Genomic DNA, 18,797 nt, shown 5'->3' with positions numbered 1-18,797 from the left:
GTCAATTGTGACAACAGCAGTCTTCCGTAGCACAAGTGACACTGCCTTCAACAGTTCTCTTAATATCATGGCTGTGTCCCATTGAAAGCATAAAGCTTATGAAACATCTCCATTATTCAAAAGAATATTCAAAATTAAATCATCAAGTTAGGAACAAATTACGTGTGCCTTAATAATAACAAAGCTTAACATGTGACAAAATCTACTCTAATACAAAACAATGCATGGTTCTACAGTGAGCATGCTAGAAATATCTAAAACTAACTAGAAAAAAATCAGATGGATTGATACTGATAACTTTCCAGCAAACTTAAACTACAAAGTATGTAAGATGACTGATGAGCATACAACACAAAAAAGTAAAAATTATACATTGACGTTGGAATATAATATTTCAAATTCACTGCCAGACCAGTATCTCTCTTATGATACCACACTTGTGTTACTTGCTTCCTTGTAAGTCTACTTGTGTCCGCTAAGATTCTCTTAACCTTGTTCACTTGAATGTTTTTTCTTCTCTGTCAATCCACATGTGGTCCTTCAGAATTCCTAACCTACTGAACTGCTTGCTGCACTTCTCATACTTGCATGGTTCTTACGTTTACCTGTGTGAGTCCGCAAGTGAGACTTGAGAGAACCAATTCGACTGAACTGTCTGCTGCATTCCTCACACTTATAGGGTTTCTCTCCTGTGTGAGTTAACATGTGTCTCTTCAGAACCCCCAGCTGACGGAACTGCCGGCTGCACTCCTCACAGTTGTAGGGTTTCTCCCCTGTGTGAGTACGAATGTGTATCTTCAGAGCACCTAGCGCAACGAAGTGCCTGCTGCACTCCTCACATTTGTAAGGTTTCTCACCAGCGTGGGTACGCATGTGGGTCTTAAGATTGCATTGCTGACTGAACTGTCTGTTGCACTCCTCGCACCTGAAAGGTTTCTCTCCTGTGTGGGTCTGCATGTGGTTCTTCAGAACCCCCAGTCTACTGAACTGCCTGCTGCACTCCTCACACCTGTAGGGTTTCTCACCTGTGTGAGCCCGCATGTGATTCTTCAGATTTCCAAGATGACGGAACTGCCTGCTGCACTCCTCGCACTTGTAGGGTTTCTCTCCGGTGTGAGTCCGCATGTGAGTCTTCAGAGCACTCAGGTGACTGAACTGTCTGTTGCACACCCCACATCCGTAGGGTTTTTCACCTGTGTGGGTCCGCATGTGGACCTTGAGATGATCCAGCTGACCGAACTGCCGGCTGCACTTCTCACACTTGTAGCGTTTCCTCTCCCTTCTAGACTTCTTCTGCCCATCAAAACCCTTCTCTGCCTCTCTCCTGACGTCATCTAAAGAATGCAGGTTACTTGTTGATGCCATCCTCGTTCAATTACTGCAACGTCTGTGGAGACAATATGTAGAATAAATAATACAAAAGACGCTCGATTTATAGTTATGATAACTTGCACGTTGGTGCCCCGTCTAGCTTTATATTGGTGGCAATTTTTTGGGACGAAGAATATGGCCGAACATGCAGCTGCTGCCAAATCAGACAAATTACAATGAAACTTCCCCTAAATGTAGTTCTCTGCATTCGAGTATCAAATACAGAACCATCCCGAAAAATACGAACACTCCATTATGAACAACAGATGTTAAGTCCGGCTGGTAGTTGAGGCGGACAAAGGGACCATAAAGATAGGTGAACTATGATGCAAATACTCATATCAGCAATGGTATCCAAACCTCACCAAACTGCTCTGTATTTCTGAAAACACAATTGATTGTTGATACTTAACATCTTGTGTATCAGAAAACAAACTGCACCAAAAACAGCCATGGGAAAGTAAAGAAAATTATATTCATAAACAAATGATACATTACTTTCAGAGGGGTGCTTTTTGGTGCATTTGGGGTTTTCTGATCAGATGCACAAGTAGTACGATATCATCGATAAGGTATTGTAAAAAACAACAACACTGCAATTGGTGTAAATATTTGTATCAATGCTACTATTAACCACTTTCCAGAATCCTTTGCTCCAAGGTTCCGGAACCGGATGTTACAACAGTTGCAAAACCGTGTTTACACCCTTACTGGTTACGCCTTGTGTTCGGTCGATCTGCAGCCTTTGTTGTCAGAAAATGATTAAACCATGTTCTGTGCTAGGTTCCGCATCGAGCAACGGCGGGAGGTTTCTGGCCCTGGGCGGGCGGAGGGAGTTGGGGTATACAGTACCTAACACTGTTACAGATACACGCTTACACCTGTACAAGTGCCACAGAACACGTCACTTGAAGCTTAAATAAACCATTTGGATGACGACCATCTTGTCCTATCGCGCAGGTAACGTTTCCTACGCCTGCCGAATGTTCTAAATACAAAAATCGTCGGTACATCGCTTCTTGTCAGCAAGGGTTCGGTGAAAATCGGAGAGGCCAACGTAATTCGTAGGCTCATTTGCATATCCCGCAATGACAGCGGGAACAAAGTGTCCTTTGTCTCATTGTTTTGCAGTGGAATTTGGCAGGTCAAATCATATGCTATTGTCCGGATTGAAACTTCTTGGAAAGATGAAGCGTATGCTGTTCGCATTCTTCGTTTGCATGACGACAACTAGTTGTTATTTTCCCGATAACTTCATGAGATGATCTTCAAGGAACACAATCTCTCACTGCCGCAGGGCCGCCCGCTAGAAGCGCGATTTTGCTACGTTCGTCCATGTATAATGTAAAGGCTGGGCAAAACTACCTTCCACGCACGACAAACTCGCTTCTTCGGCATTAGAGAATCTAACCAACGTTAGAAAAAAACGCGAACCAGTGTCCTCCCTCATAAAATAAAAGCCAGTCCCGCTCGAAGTCAGCTAAAGAAGGCTAGCATTCCTCTACGTATCAGAAATGAGCCGTAAGAAGAGATTTGGTTTAATTCCTAAGTTTTGTATCTGCTTATCAGAAAGTCAGGGCCAAACCAGATCGATTATTTTTTGTGAGCTGTGTTTATTCAACCTGCGCTATACTGCAGTATCACTAATACAAGGTGCTTCTAAGTTTCAGCGGATTTACAGTTACGGGTTTAGGATACAAGGTGACTATCAACAAGTATATAAAACACAAAGATGGGTGCTGGGAGAGTTGGTCTAACTCTAAGTATTACATTCTACAAACTACAAGCTAGAGAGAGACTAACTAACACGTTCACATACCTGAATCCAAGGTCTGAACTGACTGATCAGACAAATACATCTTCCAATCTTAACTAACATAACAATAGCCTATCTACATAGCCAATAAGCGGACTGCTCTCACCAGACTCAACCAATCAGGCCTCGACTAACGAGCAAGCCCCACCTCCCCACAATTGACCTAATTACATGTGTACATACAAGTCACAGGTACAGTAGTGTAAGGTATGTAAATCATACATTTAACAATATATTTCAATGGAGACATACGAGTGACACTTTTTTTAGACATATACCCCTATCCGAAAGACGACGCGGCGTCGCTACAATAAGCCCTTTCACAGAGGTTAGAACGCATGTGAGGCGACTTATTAAACCTTCTCGGTATGTGTAAAAGCGGTAAGGCCCAGAAATTGAAAACAGTCCGTGTCTTGACCATTGTTCTCATTTGCATAACAATGTCCAGATTGGTTTGTTTACTTTTTGTGGGCCCTACCCTTTGACATATTACCTAGAATTCCTGTCGCCGCAGATGCGTTCTGACTTCTGTGAAAGGGCTTTAACTCCCTACCAGACGCATCTACTATTAGTATTACTAGCCTCTCTGATAAAAGCTCATTTATCAAATCTACATAGACTTCAAAATCAAGATACAACAGGCCGTCTTTAACATAATACTTGGACAGATTTGAACACCAGCCTTGCGCAAAGACCGAAAATACTTTGAAAGGACGAAAATCTCTCCAGACCACGACGTGCCGACCGTTCGTCACAGTTCCAGAAAACAGGAAGTCGGGATCATGTGACCCGAAAGTATACTACGGTCATAGGTCAACTAAAGGTCAAACATCTTCTCCTGGTTATTCAACAGTTTTCGCAATCTCGCTAAATCGGGATTTCTGTCAAGATAAATCGAATGCAGGGATGGTTGTCTTTCTTCGAGGATTACATTATTCAGATATTCACTGTCCTGTGTAGGGGTTCGTCGTAAAGGCTGGGCGCATGCTAGCCTTCCAGACCACCCTTAAAGGACCCCAATGGCATTTTTGAAGGAACAAGAAACTGTACTTCATCTACTACTTATTTATATGTCCTACTTATTCGAAAGAAAGCGTTACCCTTTTCGCCAACCTTGAAGGTGAACTAACACGTTTTAGGGGGAGCCTCTCTATGGGGAACATTCATATCATGTGGTATCGAAAGAAAGAAAGCTTTCCTCCTAGGATACAAAGGCACATGGGAATCGATTAAAGATGGGCATGTTAAGAAATTCAATTTATAACGCATGGCCCTAATGGTCTCAAGATCAATGTCCAACAGCTCCACTCTGTCAACGCTATGTTATCATGAGGAAGGTGACAGGGTACATTACATTACTAATGATGGCGGCTATGAACATACTGGAATAAGTAAACTTCCGCAAATAATATGTCAAAACAAGTGAACATAAAATTTAACAACTTTATTGAAGAAAATGAATGACTTGAACAAACATAACCAAACAACACCTCTAGTCTATGTGAAGTTTCTAGCTACATGCTAAAATTTCAGTACGCAAGATGATAATCTTGTTCTAATTACGTCAATATATTGATTGTGAGCGAGTAGAACATGTTATGTTATCCATGTTTTATTTCTTATAACATGAAATAAAATGATAATACTAATACTGTTTAATCGATCAATGGCTGCTACATAAAGTTCCTCTCAGTTGTCAACAAATTCAAACCAGCTTCACTACTTGTAAACAAAATGTTAAGCAAATCCAGGCAACTAACAATAATAAAAAAAGAGGCATCTACTAAACTTGAACTAGGCAGGTACAACAGGTACATGAGAGTTTTGATAACGCTAACACTACAGTAACTGTAAATCTCTACAACAAACAATGCCATCAACATCACGCAGAGGTTAATAGTTACAGTTAACAAATCAACCTCAATACAAGTACAAATCATCTTCCATTCATCTTGTTATCCGATCAATAGCAACCAAAATCCAGGATATGGTGAGCTTATGACAAAAGATGATAGAACAACACAACAACAAAGTTGACCCAAACAATGTAATAGAAATGCAACAAAAGAAGTGCTGTACAACATAGAAATACATGCCAGAAAAGTGTTAGCATATTAGTTAATTTCTTAGTAAAATGTAGGTTTAAATACCTCGATGAACTACCTAACAAACTTCACAAACTAATCTATTAAGTTATCTAACATTTAACCTACAATAACTAGACCTGTCATCTAAGGGAAAATTTGCAAACAAAAACGAACTACAGTTAACGCAAACAACATACAAGTGTTCTAGAAATAGAATTGCAAAAAAAGAAGTGCTCTACAAGATAGTAAACTAATGGCAAATAAACAAAAGAAGCTTGCTATAAGCCTCTGGCTCTTTGTGCCCTCCTCAGAAACATATCCGTTATTAGTAATATTACATCTAACATAACGACTTTGTTAACAAACAAGTATATTAAGCTACAGTATAAGGAATCAACAAGCTAAAGCGTTTCTTTATTATCTCTCTCATCTTTCTTTCTGTCAAAGAATAAAGATACAGATTAGGCTACATGTACTGTTTTAACTATAGCGTTCATGCTGCCATAAAAATATACAGTTAAGATAACAAACTAGTAACTTAGGAGGAGTCCAAAAAATGCAAAATGGAAAAACACAACTTCGTCAACCTGTCATCATTTAATGGTGTTCTGCTTAATTTCCTACACAGGTAAAGCTCTGGTGCAGAAAGTAGCCTGCTTGCTCCCCTAACATCAAATCAGTTCTCATGTTATACATCAGATTCAGAAGACGTATAACAAAACTTGTCATCCTTAACCATAAACCAAATGCATTACTTCTGTTGGACTTGTTTCCTGTGGGTTTTCATGTGAGACTTCAGATTACTCAGAGTACTGGACTGCTTACCACACCCTTCACACTTGTAGGGTTTCTCACCTGTGTGAGTCCGCATGTGAGTCTTAAGGTTACCTAGCAAACCGAACTGCTTGCTGCACTCCTCACACTTGTAGGGTTTGTCCCCTGTGTGAGTCTGCATGTGCTTCTTCAGATCACCCTGCTGACGGAACTGCCTGCTACACTCCTCACACCTGTAGGGTTTCTCTCCAGTGTGAGTTCGCATGTGAGTCTTCAATGTACCTAGCAAACCGAACTGCTTGCTGCACTCCTCACACTTGTAGGGTTTCTCCCCTGTGTGAGTCCGCATATGCGCCTTCAGATGACTCAGCTGACTGCATTTCTTGCTGCACTCCTCACACTTGTAAGGTTTTTCCCCTGTATGAGTCCGCATGTGAGACTTCAGATTACTAAGCTGCCTGAACTGCTTGCTACACTCCTCACAATTGTAGGGTTTCTCACCTGTGTGAGTCTGCATATGTAGCTTCAGATGAGCTGACCGACTGAACCGCCTGTTGCACTCCTCACACCTGTAGGGTTTCTCACCTGTGTGAGTCCGCATGTGTTTCTTTAGAGCACCCAGAACACCGAACTGCCTGCTGCACTCCTCACATCTGTAAGGTTTCTCCCCTGTGTGAGTTAGCATGTGTTTGTTCAGATGACCCAGTTGTCTGAAAGACTTGCTGCACACCTTACACCTGTAGGGTTTCTCACCTGTGTGAGTTAGCTTGTGGTTATTTAAGGCTATCGAGTGACTGAACCGCCTGCTGCACTCCTCACACGTGTAGGGTTTCTCCCCTGTATGAGTCCGCATGTGAGACTTCAGATTGCCCATCTGACTAAACTGCTTACTGCACTCCTCACACCTGTACGGTTTCTCACCTGTGTGAGTCCGCATGTGCTTCTTCAAATGAGCCAGCTGATTGAACTGCCGGTTGCACTCCTCACACCTGAACACCCTCACACCCTTGCCTTGCCTGCTGGACTCTTTCCCAGACTCCTCACATCTTTCTCCTTGCCAGGTGAGAACACTGCTGACAGAACCCCCTGCTGCTCCTCTCCTGACGTCATCCACACCCTGTACGCTGTCTGCTGTCGCCATGTCAACAATATCTGCATCACCGTACGTAAAAATGAGACAAACGAATCTTAAATCGTTGGAAAAGACATGTAGTAAACTGTTGACACATTGACAAGTCAGTATTTATTGTAGAGAATTGTTTATTTTCATTTTCAGATAAACCATAAAAAGGGTAGGAAGCAGTGGTCTGCTCTCTACTGCTAGCCTCCTTCGCCGACTTCTATTTGTTGAAAGGGGGGGGGGGGGCGTCGATTTACCGTCCTCCAAGGAGTGTCGCGCCTCGGCCCGACATGTCGCGCCTTCGCCGTTCTTACACATGCTGACTTTTGTCTAAGTTTAAAATTAAAAAGGTTGACATGAAGTATCAAATACTGAACCTCCCCGAAAAATTCAAACACGCCATAATGAACACCAGATGTTAGACCGGCGGGTAGTTTCCGACAAGGAGGCGGGCGGAGGGGTTCGGAGTATACCTTACCGCAATACTTGTATCAATTTCGCCCTTCATGCCAGTGTGGATTTTGTTTACACCAGTGAACCACACGTATACAATCTTAGTTCTACAAATAGAAAAACCTCAAACACGTTTGTATTGGCAAAATTCTTATGGAAAACAACGACTCAGGAAACCCCTTTCAGACCCCCGTCGAGCTATCCAACTAACCAAGGTTATCCATTCGTCCGACAGTTTCCTCCCTCTATGGTGTAAAAAAAAAAACTTCCATAAGAACATTTGTGCATCTTTTACCTCCTCAAAGCTACATCCTTCGCCTCTACTTATACACGGCCAAAGACGACACAAACATGTAGTTGGACCACCCACACTGACGGTTGCGTCAAAAATTATCACGAAACGATTCACTTTTCTATCAAATCATACGGAGCTTTTAGAATCAAAATATGCAACATATCATCTTACCTGAGCAAAGCTGAAACCTTAGTCTTTCACCAATACACCATTCAGATTCCTAAAACTGCGAATGTTGTGGTATATTTAGCTTTTAAAGTCGGAAACTTTTCCAAACTGCCAGACGCTCTTGTCACTGTCAGCAAACAGGAAGTCGCGGTAGCTGACCCGGAAGTACTCAATGGCCCTAGGTCGTAGGGCACCTCCTGCTTAGTCAAAAGTTGTCGCGAGCTCGCCCATACAGCTCAATGATCCTCAATGGCTCGCCCGCTCAGTAGATGGCGTATCTTTCTTCGTGGCTGACAATGTCCAGTTTTTAATGTCTTTGGAAGGTAATTTTTTTACAAGGCTCATTTGATTCGACAATGTGGATGACACCATGGAAGCCCCAAAACTGATGCGAGCGTGCGATTACAGAAAGGTTGTCAAACAAGGTGTCTTCTTTATACCCGCCACACATAAGGCGCGATTCGATCGGAAGACTAGTTTACGAGCTCTAAATGACATTTTCGTGAGTAAGACGTCCGGTGTTCTCACGATTATCTTGCGATTTTTAGGGATCGCCGGCAATTTTCAGTAGTCTTACGACGGTCGCGGTGCAGCGAAACATGTTCTTAACATAAGCGACAAGTCGCAGGAGATCTCCGAGATCGCAGAGCTTGTTACCGAGTCGCAGATCGTGCGTGCAAATCGTGCGTACCTCGCAAGGGTATCGGTCAATAGTCTTGCGTCAATCCAACGATTGAAGACCGATAGGCGATCACAGACATAGTTTTTACCTCCATGAAATGTCATGGAGGTTATATTTTCTGTTATGTGTCTCTGTCTGTGTACAAAATTACTCAAGAACGGCTGGATAGATTGGTTTCATACTTGTTGTGTTGGTGGGGTGTGATGAAAGCTCGAATCGATGAGATTTTGGGCGCCGTATCTGTCGTTATAATCGATGTAATAATATCATAAATCACCCCTATATCTGCGATATATTGGAACAGGCATCGTGCTTTAATTGTTTGTTAATGGTCTTAGCTCCAAGCAGATAGTGAGGTGATTTGTATGACAGCTGTTTGGGGAACCCCGAGTTTTTTTAATATGATTATTAGTTTTATTTATGTCTGCTTAGGATATCATGGAGATGTGAAGTGTAAGTATAATTGTAAGAAGTTGAGGTACATTTAACGGTAATGCTTAACAGGTACCTGGTATGGATGTCTCACATACTGTACTGCTGATTTGAGTGACATGGTGATTAAAATGCCATTAGGTCCTCTCATCTTAGATGGGTTGGGTGTCAGAAGTTTTATGGGCGATACAGATGTTCTGATTTCGTTACGATAAGGGACAGTTGTTAGTTGTCTCTTTCGTAGCCAATGGTACTTGTTTTTTAGCAGACGCGGTTGGCGCCAAGTATTCATCTTACAGTTGGTGTAGGGCTGTCAGAGGAAAGTGTGCATCTCATTTTTGTACCGTGTGAACAGCTGATGTTATGACATATTGGTGGAAAATCAAATCAACATCTGACTAAAGTTGGCCACATCCTTTCTTCTTTCTGAGTTTCCCAACTTCCTCCCACCACACCGCTCTGAGGCACATGGTCGAACCTCAATAATGCTGACAACCTTAGACAGTTTAAATGCCAAACATCAAGCTTAAGGAACACCACGCTACCATATGCCGTCGACCTCTTAAACGCACATTACACAATTAAGTGTCACATTTAACAATTACTAATCAGATGGACATTCTCTGTGTCATTAGATAAATACACCACTACTTTCCCATAACATTTATAACCATTACTCTCAAATACAACCTACTATAAACATACATACCATCCACAAAAAAGCAATAAATATTTCATGGAGGATTGAGGTCCCCGAACTCTAGTCAATCATCGAACGCACATCGGATGGCGAACGCCCGTTAGTCGGGCGACGTTCGGGCGACGTTCACCCGACTTCCGATTGTTTACAAATATTGAATTTCTGGGAATGTGAGGGTAATTCTAACATTGTGACCCCTGTGGCAGTATGTAGGCTGGCTTTGTGACACACTTTTCTTTCTTGTGTCATTTCTATTATGCCCGCGCATTCCATTCATTGGTTAAAAAGATTCCGACAACAAAATAAGCAACATTTATTGATCTCTTGCCTTTTTTGAGCAACGTTTTGTATTCCATTGTCCGCGTGCAAAAGGTCATTGGAGGTTCATTATCATAGATTTATTCACCGTCGATCGCACGAGGCTCGCTTATAAGTTATATGTGAGGGGAACAGGTTTTGGGCAAAAAATACGCAAGACCATCTTAAGATCTTAAAATCAGCCGACCTTCCTGCGATCGCGAAGTACGTCCGAAGATCGTATATAATGTGAGGCGGGTATTATGAAATCTGAGTACGTGGCCAGAAATGTTGGCGAATCAATAAACACATAGAATATGATATATACAGAACAAAGGATTCTTCATTTTTGCTCTTCCATAGCTTATTTGACTTGTGGAATTGACTTTGCTATTCTATACAATTAGTTACCATTTTTCGATATGCTTTTTTGTTTGCAATTTACGGCATTTCCCCAACTCTTTATGCGATTTGCAGAGATGGAGTATCTTTCTCCGAGGCTAAAAATGTCAAACATTTTACTGTTTTTTTAATGTTTTTTTCTGTAATAAGGCAATGGTCAGTCCATTACATGGATGGCTTCCTGGGATCTACAAAAAAAACCTCAAAACTGATGCAGACGTTTGTCTTCATTATGAAATCTAAGTGGTGGAGTCGGAAAAAAACAAGTTCAATAATGACACACTAGCGCCTTTCTATTCAATATACTGCAAAAGAAATTTTCATTGTGATGTCAGTGGAAAATACAAAAATCTGATTCATCAAATGAAATCTCTACAGCTTTATTGAAAAATAATAAATGACATGCAAAACAATGAATGTAACAAAAAAAAACAATTACGCTTATACCAAAGTTAATTAACTCAAATACATTTTACAAATGGTTATTGATTGTAACATCACTAGATAAAACTGACCTCTCATGATTAGATTGATGTTATGTTATCTTTATGTTACAATCTTATCGACCCTTAGTTGTTATACATCGGAATTTCAAATTTGTCCCAATTCACTTGTTGACAGAACATACTTTGCTACATATTTACAAACCCAAGAAACTAAAGAAAAAACAACATCTATCTACCTAAACTAGACTGGTGTAACGGGCCCCTGAAAGCTAAAGTGAACTACTACATGCACATTGGTACAATTAATGAACAATGCTATATTCCTCAAGAGATCAATAGTGATAAGAACAGTCTTCCGTAGCACAAGTACAACTGATTTCAACAGTTCTCCTATTATCATGGCTATATTCTATGAAAGCATAAAACTTATAACAACATCACTACTATTTAAAGAATACTCAACACTAAATAAACAAGTTAGGAACAAATAACGTGTGGGTTAATATAAACAAATTTGATATGTAACAAAATCTAACAATATACAATTGCATGGTTCTACTATATAAATAGGCAACCTAGCAAAAATCTGAAATCAACTGACAAATACTCAGAAGGATTGATATTGATAATTTTCCCAGTGAACCTGAACAACAAAGTAGGTAAGATACCCAATATAATACCCCGACGAAATGTAATCAAAACGTACTTATATCTACAAAGTATGTTGACGTTGACATGAAATACTTTAAATTCACTACTAGACCATCATCTCTCTTGTACTTCAACACTTGCGTGACTTGCCTCCTTGTGAGTCTCTATGTGTCTGCCAAGACTGGCCTTGTTCACTGAACTGCCTGCTGCACTTTTCACACCTTTTCTCTGTGACTCACAGTGTGAGTCCGCATGTGGTACTTCAGAATTCCCAACCTACTGAACATTTTGCTGCACTCCTCACACCTGTAGGATTTCTCACCTGTGTGACTGCCTGTGCCTCTTTAAATTACCCAGCTGACTGAACTGCCTTCTGCACTCCTCACATCCGTAGAGTTTCTCACCTGTGTGAGTCCGCATGTGAGTCTTCAGATGACTCAGCTGACTAAACTGCTTGCTGCAATCCTCGCACTTATAGGGTTTCTCCCCTGTATGTGTCCGCATGTGGGCCTTGAGGGTACCCAGCTCACTGAACTGCCTGCTACACTCCTCACACGTGAAAGGTTTCTCCCTTGTGTGAGTCCGCATGTGTCTCGTTAGAGAACTCAGCTCAATGAACTGCCTGCTGCACTCCTCACACTTGTACGGTTTCTCCCCAGTGTGAGTACGCATGTGTCTTTTTAGATGACTCAGCCGACTGAATTGCCTGCTACACTCCTCACACATGTAGGGTTTTCCCCTGTGTGAGTCCGCATGTGGGTCTTCACATCACTCAGCCGACTGAACTGCCTGCTGCACTCCTCACACTTGTAGGGCTTCTCTCCCGTGTGAGTGCGCATATGAGCCTTAAGACTCCCGAGCTGATTGAACTGCCTACTGCACTCCTCACACTCGTATGGTTTTTCACCCGTGTGAGTCCGCATGTGAGTTTTCAGATCATCTTGCCTACTGAACTGTCTGCTACACTCCTCACACCTGTAGGGTTTCTCACCTGTGTGGGCTCGCATGTGGGTCTTAAGATTACTCAGGTGACTAAACTGGCTGCTGCACCCCTCACATGTGAAAGGTTTCCGCCCTGTGTGAGTCCGCATGTGGGTCTTCAGGTTACCCACATTACTGAACTGCCTGCTGCACTCCCCACAACTGTAGGGTTTCTCCCGTGTGAGTCCGCATGTGTCTTTTCAGATTACTCAGTTGACTAACCTGTTTGCCACACTCCTTACATATGTAAGGTTTCTCGCCTGTGTGAGTTCGCATGTGAGTCTTTGGGTGACCCTGTCTAAACTGCCTGCTGCAGTCCTCACACTTGTAGCGTTTCTCCTCCCTTCTAGCTTCCCCATCAAAACTCTTTTCTGCCTTTCTCCTCGCATCATCTAATGGCCGCATGTTGCTTGTTGATGTCATCCTTGTTTATTTGGTGGAACTTCGAATTCTGTAGAGACAAGATGTAGAATAATTAATACGAAAGACGCTCGATTTATGGTTATGATGACTTGTACGTTAGTGCCCCTGCTTGATAGATGGCAATGATGGGATGGATAATATGCTTTTATTGGTCTGCAGTTCCAAGTGATATGGCCGTTACATGAAGCTGCTGCCAAAACAGTTACATTACAGTGGGTGATTTCTGTCGCTATTACGCATTCAGAGTTTATCATGAATGTACAGCTAGATGATATACAACACTGGTACGCTATCGGTGCAGATAAAGAAATTTTCGTAGATGTTCTAAATCACACTCCTCAATAATGTGTTGGTTGTACAAAGAAGATTTTTGTGTGCTGCAGAATATAGTCGCACTGGTCACATTTGTTGAGTTTTTCACCTCTATGAATCCTCATATGTTCAGCAAGGTAGTCTTCCGAGTTGTCCTGCAGCCACACTCCCCACACATGTAGGGTTTTTTATTATATTTCAGCCATACATAGTATGGTGAAATATATTGTATTCGTAATGTTTCTTTCTTTCTTTCTTCTTTCTCCTGTCAAATCTTCAAAGTGATTCATCTCTGCCGTTCCTGGACCGAATGACCTGAAATTTGGCACAGGGGTAGAATGGGCCAATACCTTGATGCTTTTTTCTCAGTTTTTTTCATATCTGCCTCTAAAATGATTTTATTGAGATTTTTTTGGTCAATTTTAGACCAAAACTGTATATTTTGGCCCCTGTACCCTGGTATTACAACCAAATGAGCTGAAATTTGACAGAGATGTGCCTTGATAATGCCCCCATATAAATTCGATAACACTTTTGGTGTACAGTACAACAAAATGCTTATTTTTGCGATTTTTTGACCAATTTTTGACCAAAAAAGGACACTTTTGGCCCCTGTACCCTGGTATTACAACCAAATGAGCTGAAATTTGACACAGATGTGCCTTGATAATACCTTCATATAAATTCAATAACACTTTTGGTGTACAGTGCAACAAAATGCTTATTTTTGCGATTTTTGGCCAATTTTTGACCAAAAAAGGACACTTTTGGCTCCTGTACCCTGGTATTACAATTAAATGACCTGAAATTTGGTATAGATAGGCATTAGATACTTGGTAACAAGATTCAAGTCAAATTTTTGACATAAACAACTTTAAAATGATTAATTTTGGCACTTTTCTGAGGGGAAATTTGTTTTCTTTTGGCCTCCTGACGTGACCTTCCGTGACCCCGCACAGAGCCACACCTGTGCGCGTCAGCCGGAGAGTTGATTGAATCAAAGACCTAGCCAATCAGCGAAGAGGAGGCCAAAGGCTAATTAATATTCATAAGCGGGGCCTCATGATCCCGTATATAGCAGTGTTCCCGCCAGGGGGAGCGAAGCCCGCCTAAGGCTCTCGCATTTTACACTATTCAGAAGGCTTTATATTGTATCAGTTCTTAGGGGCATATCTATGATAATCACAGCAGTCACTTAACTTCTCTTCAGGAGTTTAGCGTAACACTATTTCAGGTCAAACCGTCAAAGGCAACTAAAAACAAACTTTAATGTTACTGAGTTCAACAGTACTTATAACTTGTTATCCGAAGTTGAAACGCTAGCGATGGTATTTTCGCTGCGCTGTTAGCTCCGTGCGACTGTTGTTGACGGTCTTATAACGGTATATTTTGCACCCCTGTACCCTGGTATGAGTAACATTTGGTATAGATAGGCATAAGATAGTTGGTAAAATGATCCAAGTAAAATTTTTGGCTTAAAGTACTGTAAAAGGCTTAATTACAGCACTTTTTTTAGGGGAAATTGGTTTTCTTTCGTTCTCCATGCCATGATCTTTCGGACGTTCACCCCACAGAGCCGACATCTGCACCTGCGTCTAGCCGGCAGGAAGAGTTAATTCAATTAATGGTTCAGCCAATCAGCGAAGAGGAAAGCGAAGGCTAATTAATATTCATAAGCGGGACCACACAAAACGTTAACTTGAAGACTCAGGCCGTACAGACTTTTCGCCAGGATTTTTTCAAAGCGTCGGACAGGGGTCCGGGGGCCGCCGAATGTCCCTGGCGGGGTCCAGGGGCCGGACCGATCTCTCGGGGGGGGGGGGGGGGGGGACCCAGGTGGGCGAAGCCCCCCCGGAAGCTCTTGCATTTTAGACTATTGAGAAGGCTTCTTTTATCAGTTTTTTTAGGGCCATATCTACGATAATCGTAGCAGTCACTTACTTCTCTTCAGCAGTTTGAATTTAAAATATTTCGGGTCAAAGCTTCAAAGACAACTAAAACCTCATAAACAACAAACTTTACTTAGCTCAACAGTATACAAAAATATTGTACGGGTTGCCATCCTTAGTTGAAGCGCTTATTTATAGCGCTAGTATCTTCGATGCGCCGTTAGCCGCCGTGCGACTTTTGTTGACGGTCTGATATCCCTACGTCGCCGCCTCGCTGATATTCCCACGAACATGTTTCAAGAAAAATACCCAGCAAAAAACGCTGTTCTGCGTCAAATTCTATTCTATAAAACATGTGGGACTCAGTGTTACAGTCTAAATATTTTGTAGAAGCACCGCTGTAGGAAAGAAGGTCCAAGCAATGTAAAACATCACGTAGCATGAAGTTCGCTGTCAACTGGCACACAGCACATGGCTGTTTGAAACTCTAAGTCTAATCAACAGCCGTGTTTGATTGATAGCCGGCGGTCCTTTGATGAAGTCGGGGAAAGGTGCGTTAGTTAGAAAATCTGCGTTTAGTTTTGATACGTAATTATAATTAGACAGTGGCGAGAATGATTATTTTCTCATCAATATTTCTCTTCAGAATTATTTGAACTTAATTGTACATCTAAACAATTGGCTTACCTGTGCAATGTTTATATGATTAATGATCATGTGTAACGTATGGCTCCTAGTCAATAGATCAGCATTTTCTCTATAGTGACCACCTGTCTATAGTGGCCACATTTCCTAGTGCTGTTGTTGTTTGACATAAACTTTGAAGTTGAACATTTAAATTGTAAGTAACTTTAAACTGCCAGAGTTTCAGCCCAATAAAACACTCTCAGTGCCAGCCTCGAGGGTATGAACAGACTGACCAGACAGACGAAAATAAATCCTCGAACAAGGTTCAATCGTATCTTCCGGGTCTGGCAGGAAGTTGTTAAACTAAAATAAGAATAGGCTCGATGGCTGATTGCATACAAAGTAAAACAGTTTAACAGTTTTACAGCTTGAAGAAAACAAACGCTCCTACAGTACCTGCACCTGCTTGATAATTATTAAATCGTATGCCCTACTTGAATAAAAAAAAGTTCACTGCAATAATAAATGTACCCACATCACAAGGAGCTTATACTTTTTTAAACTTACACCTAGTTATCGTACTGAAAATTTTTAATGACATGACATGAAGTCATTCAACAATTTTCAGTCATGATGAAAATTTTCTGAATGGAAGGTGTGATTATTGTCATTTTCTGAAAAATAGAAGCAAGCTCTGTTTTTACCTGGAATCAATTCACAATACCAGTCCACTTTGGGGGATAATGTACTGTTAAGAGGATGTTCCATTTTTGCGCAGGGGTGATTTGGAACAGTCCAATGTTGCGTGGGAAGGGGTATGGCTGAAATATGCTGTATTTGCTCTTAAGCAAATGTCGGCCTTTCTAGTTACTGTTTGTGTTGTCTAAGATGTCGGTCCAAATTGCCTTTCTCTGCTGCAGAATAGTCACACTGGTCACATTTGTAGGGTTTTTCACCGGTATGAGTTCTCATATGTCGAGATAAGGAAGACTTCAGAGTTGACCTGTACCCACACTCCCCACACATGTAAGTAGTATATAGTCAGCACGCTGACTATCATTATTCAGGAGCAGGAAGGAGCAGGTCAAAGGTCACACGCTGACTATCATTATTCAGGCGGTGCAGGTCAAAGGTCAGATATTATTTATTCAGGCGCAGGTCAGAGGTCAGATATAATTTATTCAGGCGCAGGTCAGGGGTCAGATATCATTTATTCAAGCGCTGGTCATGGGGTCAGAGGTCACATATCATTAATTCAGGTGGAGCAGGTCAGGGGTCAGATATCAAATATTCAGGTGGAGAAAGGTAACTATGACAACCGCCACGCCCCCAAATGAACCTCCCCCTCCCCATTTGTGAAAGCCATGTCCTTATTTGGCCTGGTTCTAATTCTCTATCGTATAAGATAAAGATGACAATGCTCCGGAGTAAGTGAGTAAGTATATTTGTTGTAAGTATGTATATTTGTCCTGTACGTACGAACATATACCATCTATATGTACATGCAGTGAAACATTGCTTGGGAGTAGCTATACGTGTTGCTCCGGAGTACAAAAAACACTGCTCCGGAGTAAAATAAACTGCTCCGGAGTATGCTCCGGAGTAAATGAGTAAGTATATTTCTTATAGGTAAGCAGATTTGTCATGTTCGTACGGCCATCTATATGTACATGCAGTGAATCATTGCTTTCGAGTAGCTATACGTGTTGCTCCGGAGTAAAATAAACTGCTCCGGAGTATGCTCCGGAGTAAATGAGTAAATATATTTGTTATAGGTAAGCATATTTTGTCATGTACGTACGGACATATGCCATCTATATGTACATGCAGGAAATCATTGCTTTGTAGTAACCTTGTACGTGTCTGTTATGTAGGCATATATCAACACAACACAAAATACACTTGTGTACGGTGATCCTGTTTATTTCTTAACACTTTACTATCACTTGACGGCGATCAAAATTGTATTACGGAATTCATAACCAACGCACATGTCGTCCTATGTGTCAAACATGGTATCACATTAGGAAAGAAAAATTGTACTGCAAGCAATATGGCGACCTCACATTACTTCAGGACGAGGTAACCATATTTTTTCATCAATGTCTGTTCTGGGACCCAGTTCTTGCTGTGTACAATCTCATTACTGTAACGAGGCAACGCAGCGAACTCTATCAGATAAAACTTTTTGCCAGCGCGCTTCGTCTGTTTGATGACACGTTGTGGAACATCGCCTGGCTGGTGAGGTAGTGCGATGGACCAGTCTCGATAGAGTGTCCACTCCTCCTCGTCACCGCTGTGGTAGCCGCTGTCGTAGCCGGTACATTCACTTTCATCAGATGATACCGTCCCGGAGGACACATCTGTCCCTGTATCACTCTCGGAACCACTTTGGTCGCTGTCGGTTTCTGATGTGGAGTCTCCCTGCTCGGAGCCCATCACAGATTCGGCGTCTGAGACGCTTTCTTCATCTTGTGACGCCGTCGAATCCCCATCTTCGGAACCAACCGTGTCCGTATCGTGTTCAGATGACACGTCGGAGTCGTCGAAAACATCGCGCTCTCGGTAAGAGCCCGTCTCGGCATCAACGACGACTTCTCCCGAGGCAACACCTGACTTGTCTCGGTGTTTTCTTTCCAGATGACGCTCGAGGTTGAACGCACGATCAAATTCCCGATCACAAATTTCGCAGACATGAGGCATACTTTTTGTTCGGTGGACAGAAGGGAAATGATAAGGTATCAATGTGCACACATATATTTGTCGCACATGAAAGTTTTTAAGGGATCGTACGTTTATCTCGTATACATCATGCATCTACGTATGCCGTAACTGCATACGTGGTATTGAAATATTGTTGTCGTGAATGAA

General features: G+C 41.8%; 2 protein-coding genes and 1 pseudogene across 2 annotated transcripts; all 3 read right to left on the bottom strand.

Moving 5' to 3' along the window:
- Positions 1 to 310: 310 nt before the first annotated feature.
- LOC118405065 (zinc finger protein 514-like) lies at positions 311 to 1,365 on the bottom strand. The gene is made up of 3 exons (XM_035804467.1): positions 1,171 to 1,365; positions 704 to 1,002; positions 311 to 335 (listed from the first exon to the last, which is right to left on the bottom strand). Exons 1-3 carry the CDS (start codon positions 1,363 to 1,365, stop codon positions 311 to 313), a joined length of 519 nt encoding a protein of 172 aa, XP_035660360.1.
- A 3,344-nt stretch (positions 1,366 to 4,709) lies between these two features.
- LOC118405173 (zinc finger protein 239-like) lies at positions 4,710 to 8,242 on the bottom strand. Its single transcript, XM_035804596.1, has 2 exons — positions 8,088 to 8,242; positions 4,710 to 7,200 (listed from the first exon to the last, which is right to left on the bottom strand). Exon 2 carries the CDS (start codon positions 7,187 to 7,189, stop codon positions 6,026 to 6,028), a length of 1,164 nt encoding a protein of 387 aa, XP_035660489.1. The 5' UTR covers positions 7,190 to 7,200; positions 8,088 to 8,242; the 3' UTR covers positions 4,710 to 6,025.
- A 3,854-nt stretch (positions 8,243 to 12,096) lies between these two features.
- Positions 12,097 to 13,080, bottom strand: LOC118405064 (annotated as a pseudogene).
- Between the last annotated feature and the right edge of the window lie 5,717 nt (positions 13,081 to 18,797).

The sequence above is a fragment of the Branchiostoma floridae genome, chromosome 17 (genome assembly GCF_000003815.2).
Source record: "Branchiostoma floridae strain S238N-H82 chromosome 17, Bfl_VNyyK, whole genome shotgun sequence".
Classification (NCBI taxonomy): Eukaryota; Metazoa; Chordata; class Leptocardii; order Amphioxiformes; family Branchiostomatidae; genus Branchiostoma; species Branchiostoma floridae.
This window is presented reverse-complemented; position numbering and strand designations above follow the sequence as displayed.